Source organism: Streptopelia decaocto (assembly GCF_964273445.1).
Source record: "Streptopelia decaocto genome assembly, chromosome: 1".
NCBI lineage: Eukaryota > Metazoa > Chordata > Aves > Columbiformes > Columbidae > Streptopelia > Streptopelia decaocto.
Genome location: NC_138663.1, coordinates 210,734,013 through 210,751,396, shown reverse-complemented (window position 1 = coordinate 210,751,396; position 17,384 = coordinate 210,734,013). Strand labels below are relative to the sequence as shown.

At 52.2% G+C, this 17,384-nt stretch overlaps 1 protein-coding gene across 1 annotated transcript; it reads right to left on the bottom strand.

Moving 5' to 3' along the window:
* Window positions 1-107: 107 nt before the first annotated feature.
* XRRA1 (X-ray radiation resistance associated 1) lies at window positions 108-16,550 on the bottom strand (the record flags this gene model as incomplete). Its single annotated transcript, XM_082043475.1, has 16 exons — window positions 108-349; window positions 1,165-1,270; window positions 2,398-2,510; window positions 2,638-2,803; window positions 4,059-4,319; window positions 4,752-4,865; window positions 6,038-6,136; window positions 7,349-7,465; window positions 8,839-9,175; window positions 10,538-10,636; window positions 12,206-12,339; window positions 13,554-13,651; window positions 14,325-14,397; window positions 14,973-15,044; window positions 15,215-15,363; window positions 16,436-16,550. 16 exons carry the CDS (start codon window positions 16,548-16,550, stop codon window positions 108-110), a joined length of 2,295 nt encoding a protein of 764 aa, XP_081899601.1.
* Between the last annotated feature and the right edge of the window lie 834 nt (window positions 16,551-17,384).

The following is a 17,384-nucleotide window of genomic DNA, read 5'->3' as shown; positions in this document are numbered from 1 at the left end:
TCATGAAGGGGAAAAATGGTTTTGAACAAGTTACAAAACAAACATACGTTTTATCCAGGAGGACCAAGGCATGGGATGCTTTATTAAACCCCAGCCTATAGCGCGGACTAAACTTTGGGCACCTTCTTGGCCACGCTCTTTGCCGGCAGCAGGAGCTGTTTGGGGCTCCCCTGCTTGGATGTTGCTGCTGCGAGAAGAGCTTTGATCACCTGTTCCTCCTCCGACGGCTCAGCCGCCTTCTCACCGAGGGTTGCCGGGGGGATCTGGAACATCTCCTGGAATTCCCTCATCAGCCTCCGCGCCTCCCGGTACGCCCTGGGGCTGGATTTCTTCTTTTGCAAAACAGACGCTGGAAAAGGTGCGAGTGGAGGGATGAGAAGGTTCCTCGGCTGCAGTATTTGATCTTCCCTCCCACAGCTGCACCCGCCAGCGACCGCAGGTCCCTCCTGTCCCCGCAGCGTGGGGTATGTCACTGTGGCAGGGACACAAAGGTGGCTGCTGGGATCCTGGCACCTGCATGAACCACAGGAGCCACAAAAGCAATGGAACTGCTGGGCTTGAGTAACTCAAGAGTGAAGAGAAGTGACAGGTTCAAGCCAGGGCAATGGTTTTTACTGTAACCTGCAAAAAGTGCCTCATTTTCTTGCCTGTCATCCCCTGCTCTTCCCTCTTCAGTGCAAGGAAAAGAAAAAGTACCAGGCAGTAGCCAGCTCCTGCTTGCACTACCACTTCAGGATTGTATAGAATCATAGAATCATTTTGGTTGGAAAAGACTCTCAGGATCATCGAGTCCAACTGTTCCCCCACCCCTGGCACTGCCCCATGTCCTGAGAACCTCATGTCCGTCTGTCCAACCCTCCAGGGATGGTGACTCCAGCACTGCCCTGGGCAGCCTGTTCCAATGCCCCACAGCCCTTTGGGGAAGAAATTGTTCCCAAAATGCAATGTAAACCCTCCCAGGTCCCTCAGCCGCTCCCATCACACTTGTGCTCCAGCCCCTTCCCCAGCTTTGTTCCCTTCTCATTTACTCCAGCACCTCAAGGGTTTTCTTGGTGTGAGGGACGTATGTTGAGATGGGACGTATGTTCAGAGGGGTTTATGTTCAGACCTGCCTCTCTCTCTGCAGTGCCATCAACAGGAGAGACCAAGAATGCAGCAACGTACCCAAGGGGACTTCAGTGAAGGTCAAGGTGTTTCCCATGGCCGTCAGGATTCCTTCCAGGACCTCTGCTCTCGTCCGTCGGGCAGGAGGGCCCGGCATCCTCCCACGCTGCAAGGAAAGTCAAGAGGATGCAAAGCGTCTCCCCTCCGCCCTCCGGGCTGATGATCCCTCGTTTCCTTTTCCTTCCCCTTCTCCCAAATTAACATGAGCCCATGGTTTTGCATGAGGTAGGTGAGACGGTGTTTTTTTTTTTTGACCAAGCTGGTGCAGTTTAGACACCAATTTAAGACTATTATAGAGTAGTTTGGGTTGAATGGACCTTCCCAGCTCCTCTGGTTCCCCCCTGCCATGAGGAGGGACATCCTCACCAGCTCAGGTTGCTCAGAGCCCCGTCCAGCCTGGCCTGGGATGTCTCCAGGGATGGTTCATCCACCACCTCTCTGGCCAACCTGGGACAGGCTCTCACCACCCTCAGGGCCAACAATTTCTTCCTCATGTCCGGCCTGAATCTCCCTCCTTTAGTTTAAAACCATCACCCCTTGTCCTATGGCAACAGGCCCTGCTCAAAAGTCCATCCCCATCTTTCTTCTTGGCCCCTTGTAAGTCTGGAAAGGTCTAAGGTCTCCCCGGAGCTTCTCCATCTGAACACCCCAACTCTCTCAGCCTGTCCTCCCAGCAGAGCTGTTCCAGCCTCGCATCATTTTTGAGCAGCACAAAGGATTCAGGGACTGTAGTTCTACCACAACCCATGCTGCAGACCCAGCTCGGTGACCAAGTCCTCTGCCTCCCTTGGGACAGGGCTGGTTTTCTCCAGGACGTTGGTGATGAGCAGTGACCCCCATGCTGCCCAGGGGCTCACATGGCTCTTGGCCACTTCCTGGTGTGCTGAGCTGCCCCATTCCTGGTGGATGCCACAACCCTGGAGACATCCCAGGCCAGGCTGGACAGGGCTCTGAGCAACCTGAGCTGGTGAAGATGTCCCTGCTCATGGCAGGGGGGGCACTGGGGGAGCTGGGAAGGTTCCTTCCAACCCAAACCATTCTGTGATTCCATGATTCTGTGATCCCAGCAGGTGGGTTCCCATGGGGGCTGCACACACCACGCCATGTGTGAGAGAGAACAGCGAGATGCCGGGATCGGGAACTGATGCCAAGCTCAGGCTCTCAGGATCCATCCAGACACGTGGGTTGATCCACACACACAACCATTCTCCCTTTGCAGCTTCAGTTCTTCACCTTTTTCTGAGGCACGTAGGGCTTTTGTACACTGTCCAGTCGTGGCTTGGCGTCCCGGTAAACCAGGGGATGCTTCAGGATGTAGTACAGCGCTTGCACGTTCTTCTGTATCCCTGCAAACCAGAGGGAAAATACGACAATAAAAGCCCTTACTGCTTCTTTCTTGGTCAGGGTGGGCTGCACCATACATCAATGTGCCAAGGCTTTTCGAAGCAAGAGCGCTCTGCTGTCGTCACTCACCAACTGGCTCGATAAAATCTGGGTCTGTGTCCCCACCGAGCAGCTCCTCGTAGCCTTTGTATCGCTCTGGAACCACCTGAGAGCTTCCATCCTCACTCTGCTCACTTGTCTTCTCCGGCCTGCCCTCTGCCACAGGTCTGGGCAGGGATGTGGCCACATCCTCCACCTCAAAGCAGCAAAAGAATATAATTCACAGCAGCTAATGGAATCAGCCAGAGCCTGTCCTGCTGTGGCCAGTGGTCTCCTGTGGTGGCACCAAGCCACACAGCCACCGCCTCATCCCATCTCTGCTCAGCGGGACCAGGGGAGAGAGGGGCCATCCCCATGCCAGTGCAGCTGTTTTTTTTTTTCCCCAGATAATCCCAAGATATTCAGGGAAATCAAGTCTGAATGCTGGCCTGGTGAGCACTAGGAGGGAGTTTTCCAGCAGATGCTGTAGGGAAAATGCTGGACTAATGAGCTCCTGCAGTTGGGGCTACACACCAAGCAGGACAGCCTTGTGTCACCCTGAGAAACAGGCCACCAATTAATGGTCACAGCATTGCATTTATGCATAGAATCATAGAATCATTTGGGTTGGAAGAGAGCCTCAAGATCATTGAGTCCAACCATTAACCCAACCCTGGCACTAACCCATGTCCCTGAGAACCTCATCTCCGTCTGTCCAACCCTCCAGGGATGGTGACTCCAGCACTGCCCTGGGCAGCCTGTTCCAATGCCCCACAGCCCTTTGGGGAAGAAATTGTTCCCCACATCCAACCTCAACCTCCCCTGGTGCAACTTGAGGCCGTTTCCTCTGCTCCTGGCGCTTGTTCCTGGGGAGCAGAGCCCGACCCCCCTGGCTCCAAGCTCCTTTCAGGCAGTTCAGAGATCAGAAGGTCTCCCCTCAGCTCCTGTTCTCCAGCTGAACCCCCCAGGTCCCTCAGCCGCTCCCATCACACTTGTGCTCCAGCCCCTCACCAGCTCCGTTCCCTTCTCTCAACTCGCTCCAGCACCTCAAGGCCTTTCTTGGCATGAGGGGCCCAAAACTGTCCCCAGGATTGGCAGTTTGGCCTCCCCAGGTCCCAGCACAGGGACGGTCACTGCCCTGGGCCTGCTGGCCGCACCAGTGCTGGTACCAGCCAGGATGCTGGTGGCCTCTTGGCCACCTGGGCACACACTGGCTCATGTTCAGCCACTGTCACCAACACCCACAGCTCCTTTTCCACCAGGCATTTTCCAGCCGCTCCTCCCCAAGCCTGTAATGTTGCTTCTTGCTAATTCTTCCTTCCTGAAATCCCCTGCAGCCCAAGGAGGGTTGGTTATAACCACTGGTGCCCACGGTGTGTTCACACCATTCAATCACGTAGGAAACAAAGATTCATCTATGGACCATTTCTGGACAAGCCCTGCAGTCCGGAACGCTGACAGCCTGTCCTCACCTGTGTCATGAAGAAAGACGCAACGTCCTCCTCAGCTGGGCCAGGAGAAGGCCTGGAGTCATCTTCCTCTTCCTCCAGTGTCATCTGCTGTCTGTCACTTGGGGTTGTGGAGCTGGTGGGGGACAGCAGCTGGGCCGGACTGGGAGCTGCAGCATCTCTTGCAGTCTCCATCGCAGCTGGGAGCTGTTTGCACAGAAAGGTCTTGACAGGAGCTTCCAGCATCAGCGGCCGTTTCGTGACTTTGGGGAGATGCGATGTGACCTGGGGGCACACAATAGACGTCCACGCACGCTGCCATGAGTGTCAGTGTGGGGTGGGGTCCAGCGGCTGGATGTTTGTCCTGATGGGACAGGGAATTCCAGGGCAGCCCTGGCTCCAGGGACAACCCAGCAGCAGCTTCAGTCCCATCGGATCCCTCAGCTGAGGTCAATGAGCAGGATTGAACTCTGTGAAAAACCCAGCCTGGGGCAGCAATAAGGGGGTGGTTGGGCTCCCCAACCTCATCCTGAGCAAAATATCCTCAAACCTTCCCACCCTTCCAACCCTGCTGGGATCCGTGTGTCCCACCGGCTCTTCCCGAGCTCCCCAGCCAAGTCTGTTCCTGGGCAATCCTGCCCTGAGTATTACAGCCAGGGTTTAATCCCCGCCTTAGGCAGGAAAAACCCCATGCTCCCGCGACACATCCCCCCTTACCTTGCGGCTGGCTTTGAGAGGGATGGAGAAGTGTCCCCTTCTCGTGGCTACGCTCTTCTGTCGGACAAGTTTAATCCCCAGATTGTGCTGGAGGAGCCGGGTCAGCAGAGGAGGCTGCCCTGAAGGAGCAGAAGTTGCCCAGCGCTGCAGGCAGCCGGCACAAAGCTCGGCTCACTGTGCCACCTAAGCCCATGGCGCTGCCCAAGGACCAGAGTAGAAGCCACCTGGTGTTGCAGGGAGATATTTTAGCCCTAAGGACATAACTGGACTGAGCTACGTGCCACAAAGGCCAGAGGAGCATCCCTGACCTGTTTTATTTACTAGTGTAGACGTCGCTTGTGCAGGGAGCAATAGCAGTGCAACGATTCATCAGCATCCTTCTGGCTACAGCCAAACGTCACCTACCAAGGTCACAAGGACACCTGGACCAGCTTCAGACAAACCCTTTGTGGGTAAGAAACCATTTGGGGAGTAAAATTTAGCCTGAGACTGCATTGCCTCAGTCACAGATGGGCTGGTATGGACTTTGATGGGACTGGGAGCAGCAGGAGGGCATTAGAATAGTTTTGATTGGAAAAGACCCTCAAGATCATCGAGTCCAACTGTTCCCCCACCCCTGGCATTGCCCCATGTCCTGAGAACCTCATGTCCGTCTGTCCAACCCTCCAGGGATGGTGACTCCAGCACTGCCCTGGGCAGCCTGTTCCAATGCCCCACAGCCCTTTGGGGAAGAAATTGTTCCCCACATCCAACCTCAACCTCCCCTGGCGCAACTTGAGGCCGTTTCCTCTGCTCCTGGCGCTTGTTCCTGGGGAGCAGAGCCCGACCCCCCTGGCTCCAAGCTCCTTTCAGGCAGTTCAGAGATCAGAAGGTCTCCCCTCAACTCCTGTTCTCCAGCTAAACCCCCCAGGTCCCTCAGCTGCTCCCATCACACTTGTGCTCCAGCCCCTTCCCCAGCTCCGTTCCCTTCTCTCAACTCGCTCCAGCACCTCAAGGCCTTTCTTGGTGTGAGGGGCCCAAAACTGACCCCAGGATTCGAGGTTTGGCCTCCCCAGGGCCCAGCACAGGGGACAGTCACTGCCCTGGTCCTACGATTTGCCAGACCAGTGCTCATCTGCATTGCTCTTTAGAGAGAAGCAATGATTAAACCACCTCCCTGAAGGCCTGGACCAAGGCCAGCATGGCAGGAGTGTCCAAACACCGAAAGGCCATGCTGTCCCTGTCCCAGAGATCTAAACATGAAGGAAGGACAAAGCAGGAGTCTCTGCACAGGGCCAGGCTCACACTGTACCTCTCCGGGTGGTGGTAAGAGGGTTGTTGTGAAACGTCAGCTCCTTCAGGCATGGGAAGAAAGCCACGGGTAAGAGAGCTGTCTCATCTGCGATCTGCAAGATAAAATATAGTTTGTTGTTTGCTCTAAGCATTGAGTCATGCCAGAGGCTGTAGAGTTTCATCCCAACCCTCCTACCAAAATGCGTCCCTCCAGTGCTTGGAAGAGCTGCAAGGTAAAGAGGCAAAAAATGTCTTGCCTCTCCACTCTGCAGTCCAAACCACAACCTGGTAAGGGCACAGCAGCCAAAAAACAGCTCACCAACAAGGCAGTGATCTAAAACAAGGTGACGACACATGGGGAAAGGCAGCAGAGCTCACTTTGCAAGCAAGCAGAGCTGCACCGTCATGTCCCAAGGGTGTGCCACTCGCTGAGTCGCAATAACTCAGCTCTGCCAGCTCACCCAGCTGGGAATCAGCGTGAGTTAAGTGCTGGGCAACAGCCAAAAGCACCATGAAGGGGAGGTTAAATGAACACATTACTTGTCTGTTGGGGCACACAGAGAACCCAGCGTGGCTCGGGAGATTGGTGTAACCTGGCACTAAATCAGCACTAAGTTCTCAATGAGACATCACCATCCACCATGCAGCTCCAGCAAAGGATCAGTCCAAGGGGAGGGCACTTATAGGATCACAGAATCATTTTGGTTGGAAAAGACCATCAAGATCATTGATTTCAACAGTTAATCCACCCCTGACACTGCCCCATGTCCTGAGAACCTCATCTCCGTCTGTCCAACCCTCCAGGGATGGTGACTCCAGCACTGCCCTGGGCAGCCTGTTCCAATGCCCCACAGCCCTTTGGGGAAGAAATTGTTCCCCACATCCAACCTCAACCTCCCCTGGTGCAACTTGAGGCCGTTTCCTCTGCTCCTGGCGCTTGTTCCTGGGGAGCAGAGCCCGACCCCCCTGGCTCCAAGCTCCTTTCAGGCAGTTCAGAGATCAGAAGGTCTCCCCTCAGCTCCTGTTCCCCAGCTGAACCCCCCAGGTCCCTCAGCTGCTCCCCAGCACACTTGTTTTCCAATGATCCTTCACGTATCCCATTTTCTGATTAAATCCCCAAATATGCAGGTAATTTCGCTCCCTGAATAGGCATCCTGTCCCCTCTGGGAGATCCTGGATATGCGATACATCCCCGTGGGCTGGCAGACGGACAGAGCCAGGGAGAGCTGTGCCCTTCTGCAGCAGCAACTGAAGGCCAGGGCTGTCTCCCAGGGAACAAGCAGCTGAATATTTACATTTATTCAGAGCCACAAGACCCAAATCACCTTGTTGAAGGCCAAGCTGAGGTGCTTCAGCTGAGGAAAAGGAGCACAAACGTCCCTGAGTGTGGCAGGAGCCGGCAAAGTCTTAGAAGCAGTTTGGTCTCCTTCCCTAGGAGCAACCTTCAAAAAGAAGGAAAAGGGTGAGCAGAGACACGGCTCAGGGGCTTTGGTGGCAGGAGACACCCCAGTGACAGGACACCAGCCCTCTGAGCACAAACACAGCTCTAATTTGAAGAGATTTTTTGTTCAGATTAACTTTGGAGGTTGTCTGGTGGCAGCTCGCTCTGGCCTCCGTGTTACTGTGGGAGCTCTGCAGGGAGTCACAACAAATGCACCAAATTCCCATCATCCAGCACTGAAAACGTGCGCGGACTCAAGAGGAAGCAGCTGAGCTCTCAGAGAGTGTGTGTGTGTGTGTGTGTGCATGTGTGTGTATGTGTGCATGTGTGTGCTACCCTAAAACATGCTGCAAGAGCTCAGCATCTCTGAAGCTCAGCCCCTTCCTCAAGTTCTAATAAAAATCAGCATATTTGGCTTCAAGCACTTGATTCTGAATAAGCATGACATAAATAAATCCAAGGGGAAAAGATTACAGTGTTAAGAATGAATAAACTCTCTTCAGTCCCCATCTGAGCCACAGAACACGCTTCCCTGTGCAGGGAGGGCACACAGTCACAAGCAAATGGTGACCCAGCTTTTATTTGAAAGTCGTATAAGTCTAAGCTCCAGCGTCCCTTGGTTACAGAAAAATTTGCTCCTGATCTTCCCAATGAGAGACAATACTCACTGCAAAGCTTTGCAGGCACCCAGTGTCCCAGCTGTACGCACGGGCTGATTGAAACTCAGCTGAGAGATTTTGGAAGGGAAGTTTTGGAACTCACACCCCCAAAATCACAGATCAACCAACGGTTCTTACCGGCGCCAGGCATTCCTGAGAGTCAGAATTCCAAACAAGCTCTGCAATGAAACACAAAGTGAGGGTTTCTACGTGAAGCCATGGCAAGGCTGGAATTATCCTGAAAAAACAAATCAGCATCAGGCAGGATCTGGTTCAGTGGCAAGAGATGCCCAGGGTGAGGGGGGCTCAGTCCCACTGCTTGGTGACAGCCCCATTGTTCCAGGTGAGTTGCACCAGGGGAGGTTGAGGTTGGATCTGGGGAACAATTCCTTCCCCAAAGGGCTGTGGGGCATTGGAACAGGCTGCCCAGGGCAGTGCTGGAGTCACTATCCCTGGAGGGTTGGACAATCACGGAGATTATGTTCTCAGGGACATGGAGTGGTGCCAGGGTTGGGTTAAGAGTTGGACCCAATGACCTTGAGGGTCTTTTCCAACCAAAATATTTTGTGATTCTGCGTCCAGTAAGCTCCCAGCAATTATAGAGGGACTGTACAGGTTAGTTGAGATGTCTAAAAAGGTTCCGTGCATCCCTCCCTGACTGTTTTAATTTTGTCAAGCCGCTTCACTCACCAGCAAACATTGAGCAGATCCTCACCCTGACATCACTGGGCCCTCTCCCACTGAAATCCCCCACAGTTTCAGCACAGGCAAGGAGAGGCAGGAGCTGATCACCTGTCCTGTCTGGATCCGTGTCGTTCTGTGATATGACAGATCCAAGCTGTCCTTTCTTCACTTCCAGCTCTGCTTGCACCTCCGTGTCCTCCTGCTGTGGTGGCTGGGGCTGCTGCCAGAGGCTGCTCAGGGATTTGTACCACTCTGCCCTGAAGCTGCTGCCATCCAGCGCTGGGTGGAGAAAGAACTGCCTGCTTTCTGCTTGGTGCAGGTAGGGGACAGCCGAAATCCTGTTCCTGTCCAGATTCAGCTCCCTCAGGCTGTTGGAAGAGAAAATGTGTGAAAAACTCCATGCTTGCTATCAGCGTACGCACCGGCCATCTGTTCACCCCAACGCTTGCAGGGCAGGGAGCTCAAACTCCACCTGCCACCTCACTGGGCTTCCCAGCAGCAGAGCGGAGGCGTCTGCGACATTGAGGGGTAGGAAGGCTCTGCAGAGAGATCTGGCCCAGCTGGATCGATGGGCTGAGGCCAATTGTCTGAGGTTCAACAAGGCCAAGTGCCGGGTCCTGCCCTGGGGTCACAGCAACCCCAGGCAGTGCTACAGGCTCGGGGAAGAGCGGCTGGAAAGTGCCCGGCGGAAAAGGAGCTGGGGGTGTTGGTGCCAGCGGCTGAACATGAGCCAGCGTGTGCCCAGGTGGCCAAGAGGCCACCAGCATCCTGGCTGGTACCAGCACTGGTGCAGCCAGCAGGCCCAGGGCAGTGACCGTCCCTGTGCTGGGACCTGGGGAGGCCAAACCGCCAATCCTGGGGGCAGTTTTGGGCCCCTCATGCCAAGAAAGGCCTTGAGGTGCTGGAGCGAGTTGAGAGAAGGGAATGGAGCTGGTGAGGGGCTGAAGCACAAGTGTGATGGGAGCGGCTGGAGGGACCTGGGGGGTTCAGCTGGAGAACAGGAGCTGAGGGGAGACCTTCTGATCTCTGAACTGCCTGAAAGGAGCTTGGAGCCAGGGGGGGTCGGGCTCTGCTCCCCAGGAACAAGCGCCAGGAGCAGAGGAAACGGCCTCAAGTTGCGCCAGGGGAGGTTGAGGTTGGACCTTGGGAACAATTTCTTCCCCAAAGGGCTGTGGGGCATTGGAACAGGCTGCACAGGGCAGTGGTGGAGTCACCATCCCTGGAGGGTTGGACAGATGGACATGAGGTTCTCAGGGACACAGGGTAGTGCCAGGGGTGGGTTATGGTTGGACTCGATGATCTTGATGGTCTTTTCCAACCAAAATGATTCCATGATTCTGTGAATCACAAAAGCCCACATTAAACAGGGGGAGCTGATCTGCAGCCTTTCCTAGTACTGCTGTGCTCAAATAAAGGTTGAATCTGGGGCGAAGAAGGGAAAACGCAGAAAGCAATTGCCAATTGTCAAATCAGAGCTGCAGATCAGCAAACATGCAGGGCAGGAGCTGAATTACCAGCCACCTGCTGGGTTTGGCCAGCTCATGCTTTGAAGCAGGCTGTGTGCTTCCATTCAGTCCCATTTGCAAGACTAGAGAGACTAAACAGGGAATTTTCTGAGTGAATCACAAAGATTTTGTTTTTCATTTGGAGCTGGCTATTGCGCAATAGCTGACAGAGGCAGCTGCCAGCCCCCAAACGCCAGAGCCGTCTGCTGCCAGGTGCGTCCTTACCTGCACAGATGAGACAGGCTCACAAAGACGCTTGGGTCTGACAGGCGATTGTCATCCAGCGACAAGACCTCCAGAGACGTAAACCTTGAATGAGCGGAGCTGCGAATACAAAGAGGCTCATTAATAACACGCTCAAGCAAAGACAGGTGAAAAATACGTAATTTGCTATCATTGGGGGAAGATGTATCTACTGGGAGACTGGGATGGGGCTGTTTTCTTTCTTTTAATAGAAAAATGATAAATTCAGTCTAAATTGGATCCATGCAAAGGGCTGTCCAGCTCAGCATCTTATCTCCAAGTATGGCAGACAGTGGATACCTTGGCATGGCAGTTGTGGCTAAGCTGTACGTGAGTGGTCTAATTAATGACAAATAAATAGCATCTTACATGGCTCAGCCACCCAACAGCGAGGTTCCTCTCTAGCTGTCTAGCTGCTGGTGACAGAAGATGACCTGGGTGATCTGGAGCTGAGATGGGGTAACACTTCCCTGCCACCCAGCACTGACCATGAGGTTATTTCATCTTCCAGTTTGTGAGGGAAGAGCTCTGCTGCCCGCACTGATAAATCCCAGGCTGCCCACCCTCACTGCTCCAGAGAATCACAGAATCACAGAATAGTTTGGGTTGGAAGGGACCTTCCCAGCTCCCCCAGTGCCACCCCTGCCATGAGCAGGGACATCTTCACCAGCTCAGGTTGCTCAGAGCCCCGTCCAGCCTGGCCTGGGATGTCTCCAGGGATGGGGCATCTACCACCTCTCTGGCTAACCTGGGCCAGGCTCTCACCACCCTCAGAGCCAACAATTCCTTCCTCATGTCTGGCTGAATCTCCCCTCCTTTAGTTTAAAACCATCACCCCTTGTCCTATGGCAACAGGTCCTGCTCAAAAGTCTGTCCCCATCTTTCTTAAGGGCACCTTTAAAGGCTGCACCAAGGTCTCCCCGGAGCTTCTCTTCTCCAGCTGAACACCCCAGCTCTCTCAGCCTGTCCTCCCAGCAGAGCTGTTCCAGCCTCGCATCATTTCTGGGGCTCCTCTGGCCCCTCTCCAGCAGGTCCATGTGTGTCCTGTGCTGAGGACCCAGAACTGGACCAGCACTGCAGGGGGGTCTCACCAGAGCGGAGCAGAGGGGCAGAATCCCCTCCCTGCACCTGCTGCTCACGCTGCTGGGGATGCAGCCCAGGACACGGGTGGATTTCTGGGCTGCAAGCGCACGTTGCTGGCTCATGGCCAATCTTGCACCCCCAGCACCCCTAAGTCCTTCTCCTGGGGGCTGCTCTCCATCCCTCCATCCCCAGCCTGGATTGACACCCGGGGTTGCCCCAACCCAGGTGCAGGACCTTGCACTTGGCCTTGCTAAACCTCATAAGGTTCACATGGACCGACTTCTCCAGCTTGTCCAGGTCCCTCTGGATGGATCCCGTCTCTCAGGTGTGTCACCTGCACCACTCAGCTTGGGGTCATCTGCAAACTTGCCGAGTGTTCGCTCAATCCCACTGTCTATGTCATCGATGAAGATGTTAAACAGCACTGGTCAATGTATGGATCCCTGAGGGACACCATTTGTTACCGGTGTCCATCCAGACATTGAGCCATTGACCACTACTCTGTCTTCCCACCTACACTACTTCCCACCTGCCAGGCACATCCCACCAGCAGCTGTGGACACTTACTTCCATGAGCCTGCCAGGTCCAGAGGCAGAGACCGAAGCCTGTTGCCTGTCAAGCGAAGAACTTTGAGCTGGGACAGATCTCCCAATGTCCAAATGTCTTGGGAGGACAAATTATTGTATGAGAGATCCAGATACTGAAGAAAACAGAAGAAACAATCCTCTGGAGCAAAAGACATTGTATAATGGCTTTCACCAGGTGGATATTAAATATTTAACGAGATTTTCAGTCATGCTACTACCCACCCTAGAGTGAATGTAGAATCATTTTGGTTGGAAAAGACCCTCAAGATCATCAAGTCCAACTGTTAACCCACCCCTGGCACTACCCCATGTCCCTGAGAACCTCATCTCCGTCTGTCCAACCCTCCAGGGATGGTGACTCCAGCACTGCCCTGGGCAGCCTGTTCCAATGCCCCACAGCCCTTTGGGGAAGAAATTGTTCCCCAGATCCAACCTCAGCCTCCCCTGGCGCAACCTGAGGCTGCTTCCTCTGGTTCTGGTGCTTGTTCCTTGGGAGCAGAGCCCACGGAACAAGCTTTATGGTAAGTTCACAGTATCGTAGTATGTTTGGGATTGGAAGGGACCTCAGAAGATCATCTAGTCCAATCCCTCTGCCAGAGCAGGAACGCCTAGATGACGTCACACAGGAACATGTCCAGGTGGGTTTTGAATGTCTCCAGGGAAGGAGACTCCACAACCTCCCTGGGCAGCCTGTTCCAGTGCTCCGTCACCCTCACTGAGAAGATGTTTCTTCTCAAATTTAAGTGGAACCTCTTGTGTTCCAGCTTGATCCCATTACCCCTTGTCCTATCATTGTTTGCTACCGAGAAGAGCCTGGCTCCATCCTCTGACACTCACCTTTTATATACCTATAGACATTAATAAGGTCCCCCCTTAGTCTCCTCCAAACTAAAGAGAGCCAGCTCCCTCAGCCTTTCTTCATAAGGGAGATGCTCCACTCCCTTAATCATCTTTGTTGCCCTACGCTGAACTCTCTCCAGCGTTCTTCTTGAACTGAGGGACCCAGAACTGGACACAATATTCCAGATGGGGTCTCACCAGGGCGGAGTAGAGGGGAAGGAGAACCTCTCTCGACCTACTCACCACCCCCTTTCTAATCCACCCCAGGTACCATTGGCTTCCTGGCCACAAGGGCCCAGTGTTGGCTCATGGTCATCCTGTTGTCCACCAGGACCCCCAGGTCCCCTTCCCCGACACTGCTCTCTAATAGGTCATTCCCCAACCTACACTGGAACCTGGGGTTATTCCTGCCCAGATGTGGTAATGAGTGGCCTCGATGATCTTGAGGATCTTTTCCAGCCAAATGGATTCTGTGATTCTATCTTACTTCCAAATGCAGGAAGTCTCCAGCGCTGATTTTCAGATTTCTTAGTCCATTCAAGGAAAGTTCCAGTTCCCGCAGTCCTGGAAACTTCCGAAATGGCTCTGCAAGGGTGGAAAATGTTCCAGTGAGTGAGGAACAGCAGTAACAGAATAAACTGTGTTTCACCAAGGTTTGGAATGGACCAAAACCAAGAAGAATGAGAGCTCTACTATTATCAGACTGCAAGTTTGAAAGAAACTGCCCATTTGGGTAGATATTTGTCCATACAATACGTGATACCCCACCGCTTCTTAGACATCTAGTTTGCTTTCATGCACTTGCTCCCACCACAGATAAGATTATCGGTTGAAGCCACTGAAGCCACATTTAGCTTATATGTTTTATTAGTTACTCAATGGATTTCCCTTTTTCCTTCTTCAGATTAACTGAACCCACAACACTGGATTTGAACTCACCTCCCATCTCGACCATTAACCTTCTGAGCCTTTGGGACAAGTCGTTTCATTATTTGATGCTTCTATATATTAAACGGGGATTTTTCTTTGTAAAGAGCTTGGTTTTCTAATAATGAAAAGGATGCCACAGTGGCGCACAATTATCTTTACAATAAAGGGAATTAATGCAAGGATTTCAGTAACAGGAAAGAAGCAATTCCGTAAAGTGCTGCATGTGTATCTTAAATCTCTTTGTAAAGGTCTAGACCTTTGTTCAGACAAGCATAAGCTTCCCTGGGTTGAAAAGCGGTGTCTATTTTTTGGTAATGCAATCCCTTACCTAGTGTCAGCAGGTTCTCAGCAGCATTTATAAAAGCAACACAATCAAATTTCTCAAAATCTTCTTCTTTAGCCTGAAAAATACACGATGGAAGGGGAAAATCATTCTGCCCCAGCCCTAAACTGGTCTAAAACAACTGGATTTTTCATTTTCTCAGGATGCCAGAGTAATAGAATTCCCCATAATTAGATCTTATTTTTTTTCTGACAATGGAGAGCACCCTCAGAGTGTGTGTTTAATGCACAGCTGCCTCAGTGACCAACATCCAGAAGACTTGGACATAGTTGAAAGAACCCTAAAAATAGACTAAGAACCCATCAGCAACTTATTGCGAGTTAGTTATGAACCCAAATAAAAGACCCTTCTCAAGGGAACCCAAAGAACGGCACTTTGTGAGGGGATGTAAGTGGGGAAAAGGCTACACCCGATGAAGACCATGTCAATTTGGTAATGAAGACACAATTCAAAAGTTTGTAGGACAAATCATCCAAGCCCGTTCACAGCTGGCTGGCTCACCTTGCCCTGCCAGGAATATACCTGCATTTAACGTGATTTTCCTCTGTTCTCTGGACTCTCATGTGCTAATGCAGTAATTTTTTCAGCTTTTAAAGCAATTTCCCTAATGCTTATTGAGTTTCTGATACTCACCAAGACCAGATTTTGGCTGCTTATGTTCACAAAGCAAAGGTCAGATGGGTTCTTCAAATGGTGGTGCTTCATCTGGGGGGAAAAAAAGGGAGGGGAAAAAGAACCACAGATAATTAGTTTTGTATGTCACGTCCTGGGACCTGAGCCCCAAAACCAGCCCTTGGGTTCCCCCTAGGTGAGGGGGCACCTGGTTCCTTGGATTGTAGGAAGGGGAGAGAATAACAGAAGAAATCTGCACTCACTAGAAATGGCTCATCTAGGACATTGTTTTCATTCTTTTCTTTTACAGAGGCAGAATCTGGGCGGTTTCTCCTCTGCTGTGGTGTCTTCCCGGTGGTCCCTTTCCCAGTCCAAGCCCTTGGGGTAGCTCTGTGTGCCAGCACCCAGTGCCCTGACACAAAAACAGACTGAGGCAGAGCCTTGATTTCAGCCCAGCGCTGCAATCCAGCACTTTAAAATCCCTTGCATAGGGAAATACTTAAGTATAAAAGCTCCAGCAACCATGAATTTAAGGTAGGAACATTAAAGCTATAGCCAGAGCCATGGAAGAGGAAAAACATGATATTTTGTAGATGGTAATAGAGCCCTTGCTTGCAGACAAGGAAATGTGGGCTGGAAGAACCTTCTGGAGATCTCCAGTCCAACCTCCCACCCAAAGCAGAACCATCAGCAACGTCAGATCAGTCAGTTGCGTCTTTGTTCAGCGACTTCGTACATTAGAAAACATTTATTCACGGAAAGGGTTGTAAAGCACTGGAACAGGTTGCCCAGGGAAGTGGTGAAGTCACCATCCCTGGTGGAGTTTAAAAGATGTATAGATGAGGTTCTCAGGGACATGGTTTAGTGCTAGATTTAGGTTATGGTTGGACTTGATGATCTTAAGGGTCTCTTCCAACTGAAATTATTCTATGATTCGACCACCTCCCAAGGTAACCTGGCCCAGAGCTGTGTCTCCTCCCAGAGAAATTCCTTGTAACATCCAACCTAAACCTCCCAAGGATATTTTTTTGCCTTAGTTATGCCATCTGTCACCATTAAGAGGAGTTTGTAGCTGTAAAGCCATCATCAGATCTCCCCTCGGACTCCTCTTGGCCAAACAAAACCAGCTCAGCACCCTCAGCGTCTCCTAGAAGGTCCTATACCCCTGACCAGCCTAGGAGATCTCTCTCCACCACTTCTCAAACGTTAGAAGACATTTCTGCCATTTCTAAGCATTTAATAGATGTGACTCTCAAAGCCCTCATTTAATAGACACCCTAGACATCCTGCCCTCTTCATTTCAATGAAATCTTAAATGATTTTAAGCCTTTCTGAGCACTGTTTTAAGTTCTGTTATCTGTGTTATCAGCCGTAATGTTGATACGGGAAACCACAGCTGAATGTTCCCTCTATTAGCCCCAGAACCAGGGTGGGAGGTGGACCTGCCCCTAGGGACACAACGTTATTCTGCAGGGAGAGTTTACCAGCAGTGCTCAAAGGGTCACCTTCTTTACTTGCACGTAAAATGTTCCTGGCGGGGAAGCATTTCGTTGCATAGTTGCTTTCATCCCCTGTTTTAGAGAGTTTTGTCGTAGCCATCTTGACTACAGCGTTCCTGGGGAGAGCGGGAAAGAAATAAATGGGTTAAAATTTTTGCTTGTTCTAACATTGTAATATTTTGCTTTAAACAGCTCTTTTCAAGGGTGGCCACAAATGAAGTGTCAGCCTGGAGGCAACGGAACGCTGTCAAGGACTGTGTGGATGACGACTCACGGGATTTCTGATTTACCCCTCATTCCTCGTTCCCCTTGTCACTTGTGGTGACACCTGAGAAAGAACCACACCGGTCACCACTCCTCAAACCTCAGAAATAAATGTCAAAGGTGCTACGTTGTTCTTGTACCGTGCCCTGTAGCAGGAGATGGTCTCCCAGTGCCGTCTGATGGTGTCTCCACACTCAGACACACTGATCTGACACAGAATCATCGAATCTCAGGATGGTTTGGGTTGGAACAGGTTGATCCCAGCTCCCCCAGTGCCCCCCCTGCCATGAGCAGGGACATCTTCACCAGCTCAGGTTGCTCAGAGCCCCGTCCAGCCTGGCCTGGGATGTCTCCAGGGATGGTTCATCCACCACCTCTCTGGCCAACCTAGGACAGGCTCTCACCACCCTCAGAGCCAAAAATTTCTTCCTCATATCTGGCCTGAATCGCCCTCCTTTAGTTTAAAACCATCACTCCTTGTCCTATGGCAACAAGCCCTGCTCAAAAGTCCCCTACGCTCCTCACTACACCTAAACACACCTCGGCATGCACAGCCCATGCCCTTCAAACCCCAAAACACCGACACCCACGCACACCTCACACAAACACCCACCCCCACAAACTCACTCCCCGCACTGGCAGACACCCACAATGATGTGCCCCCTGCACA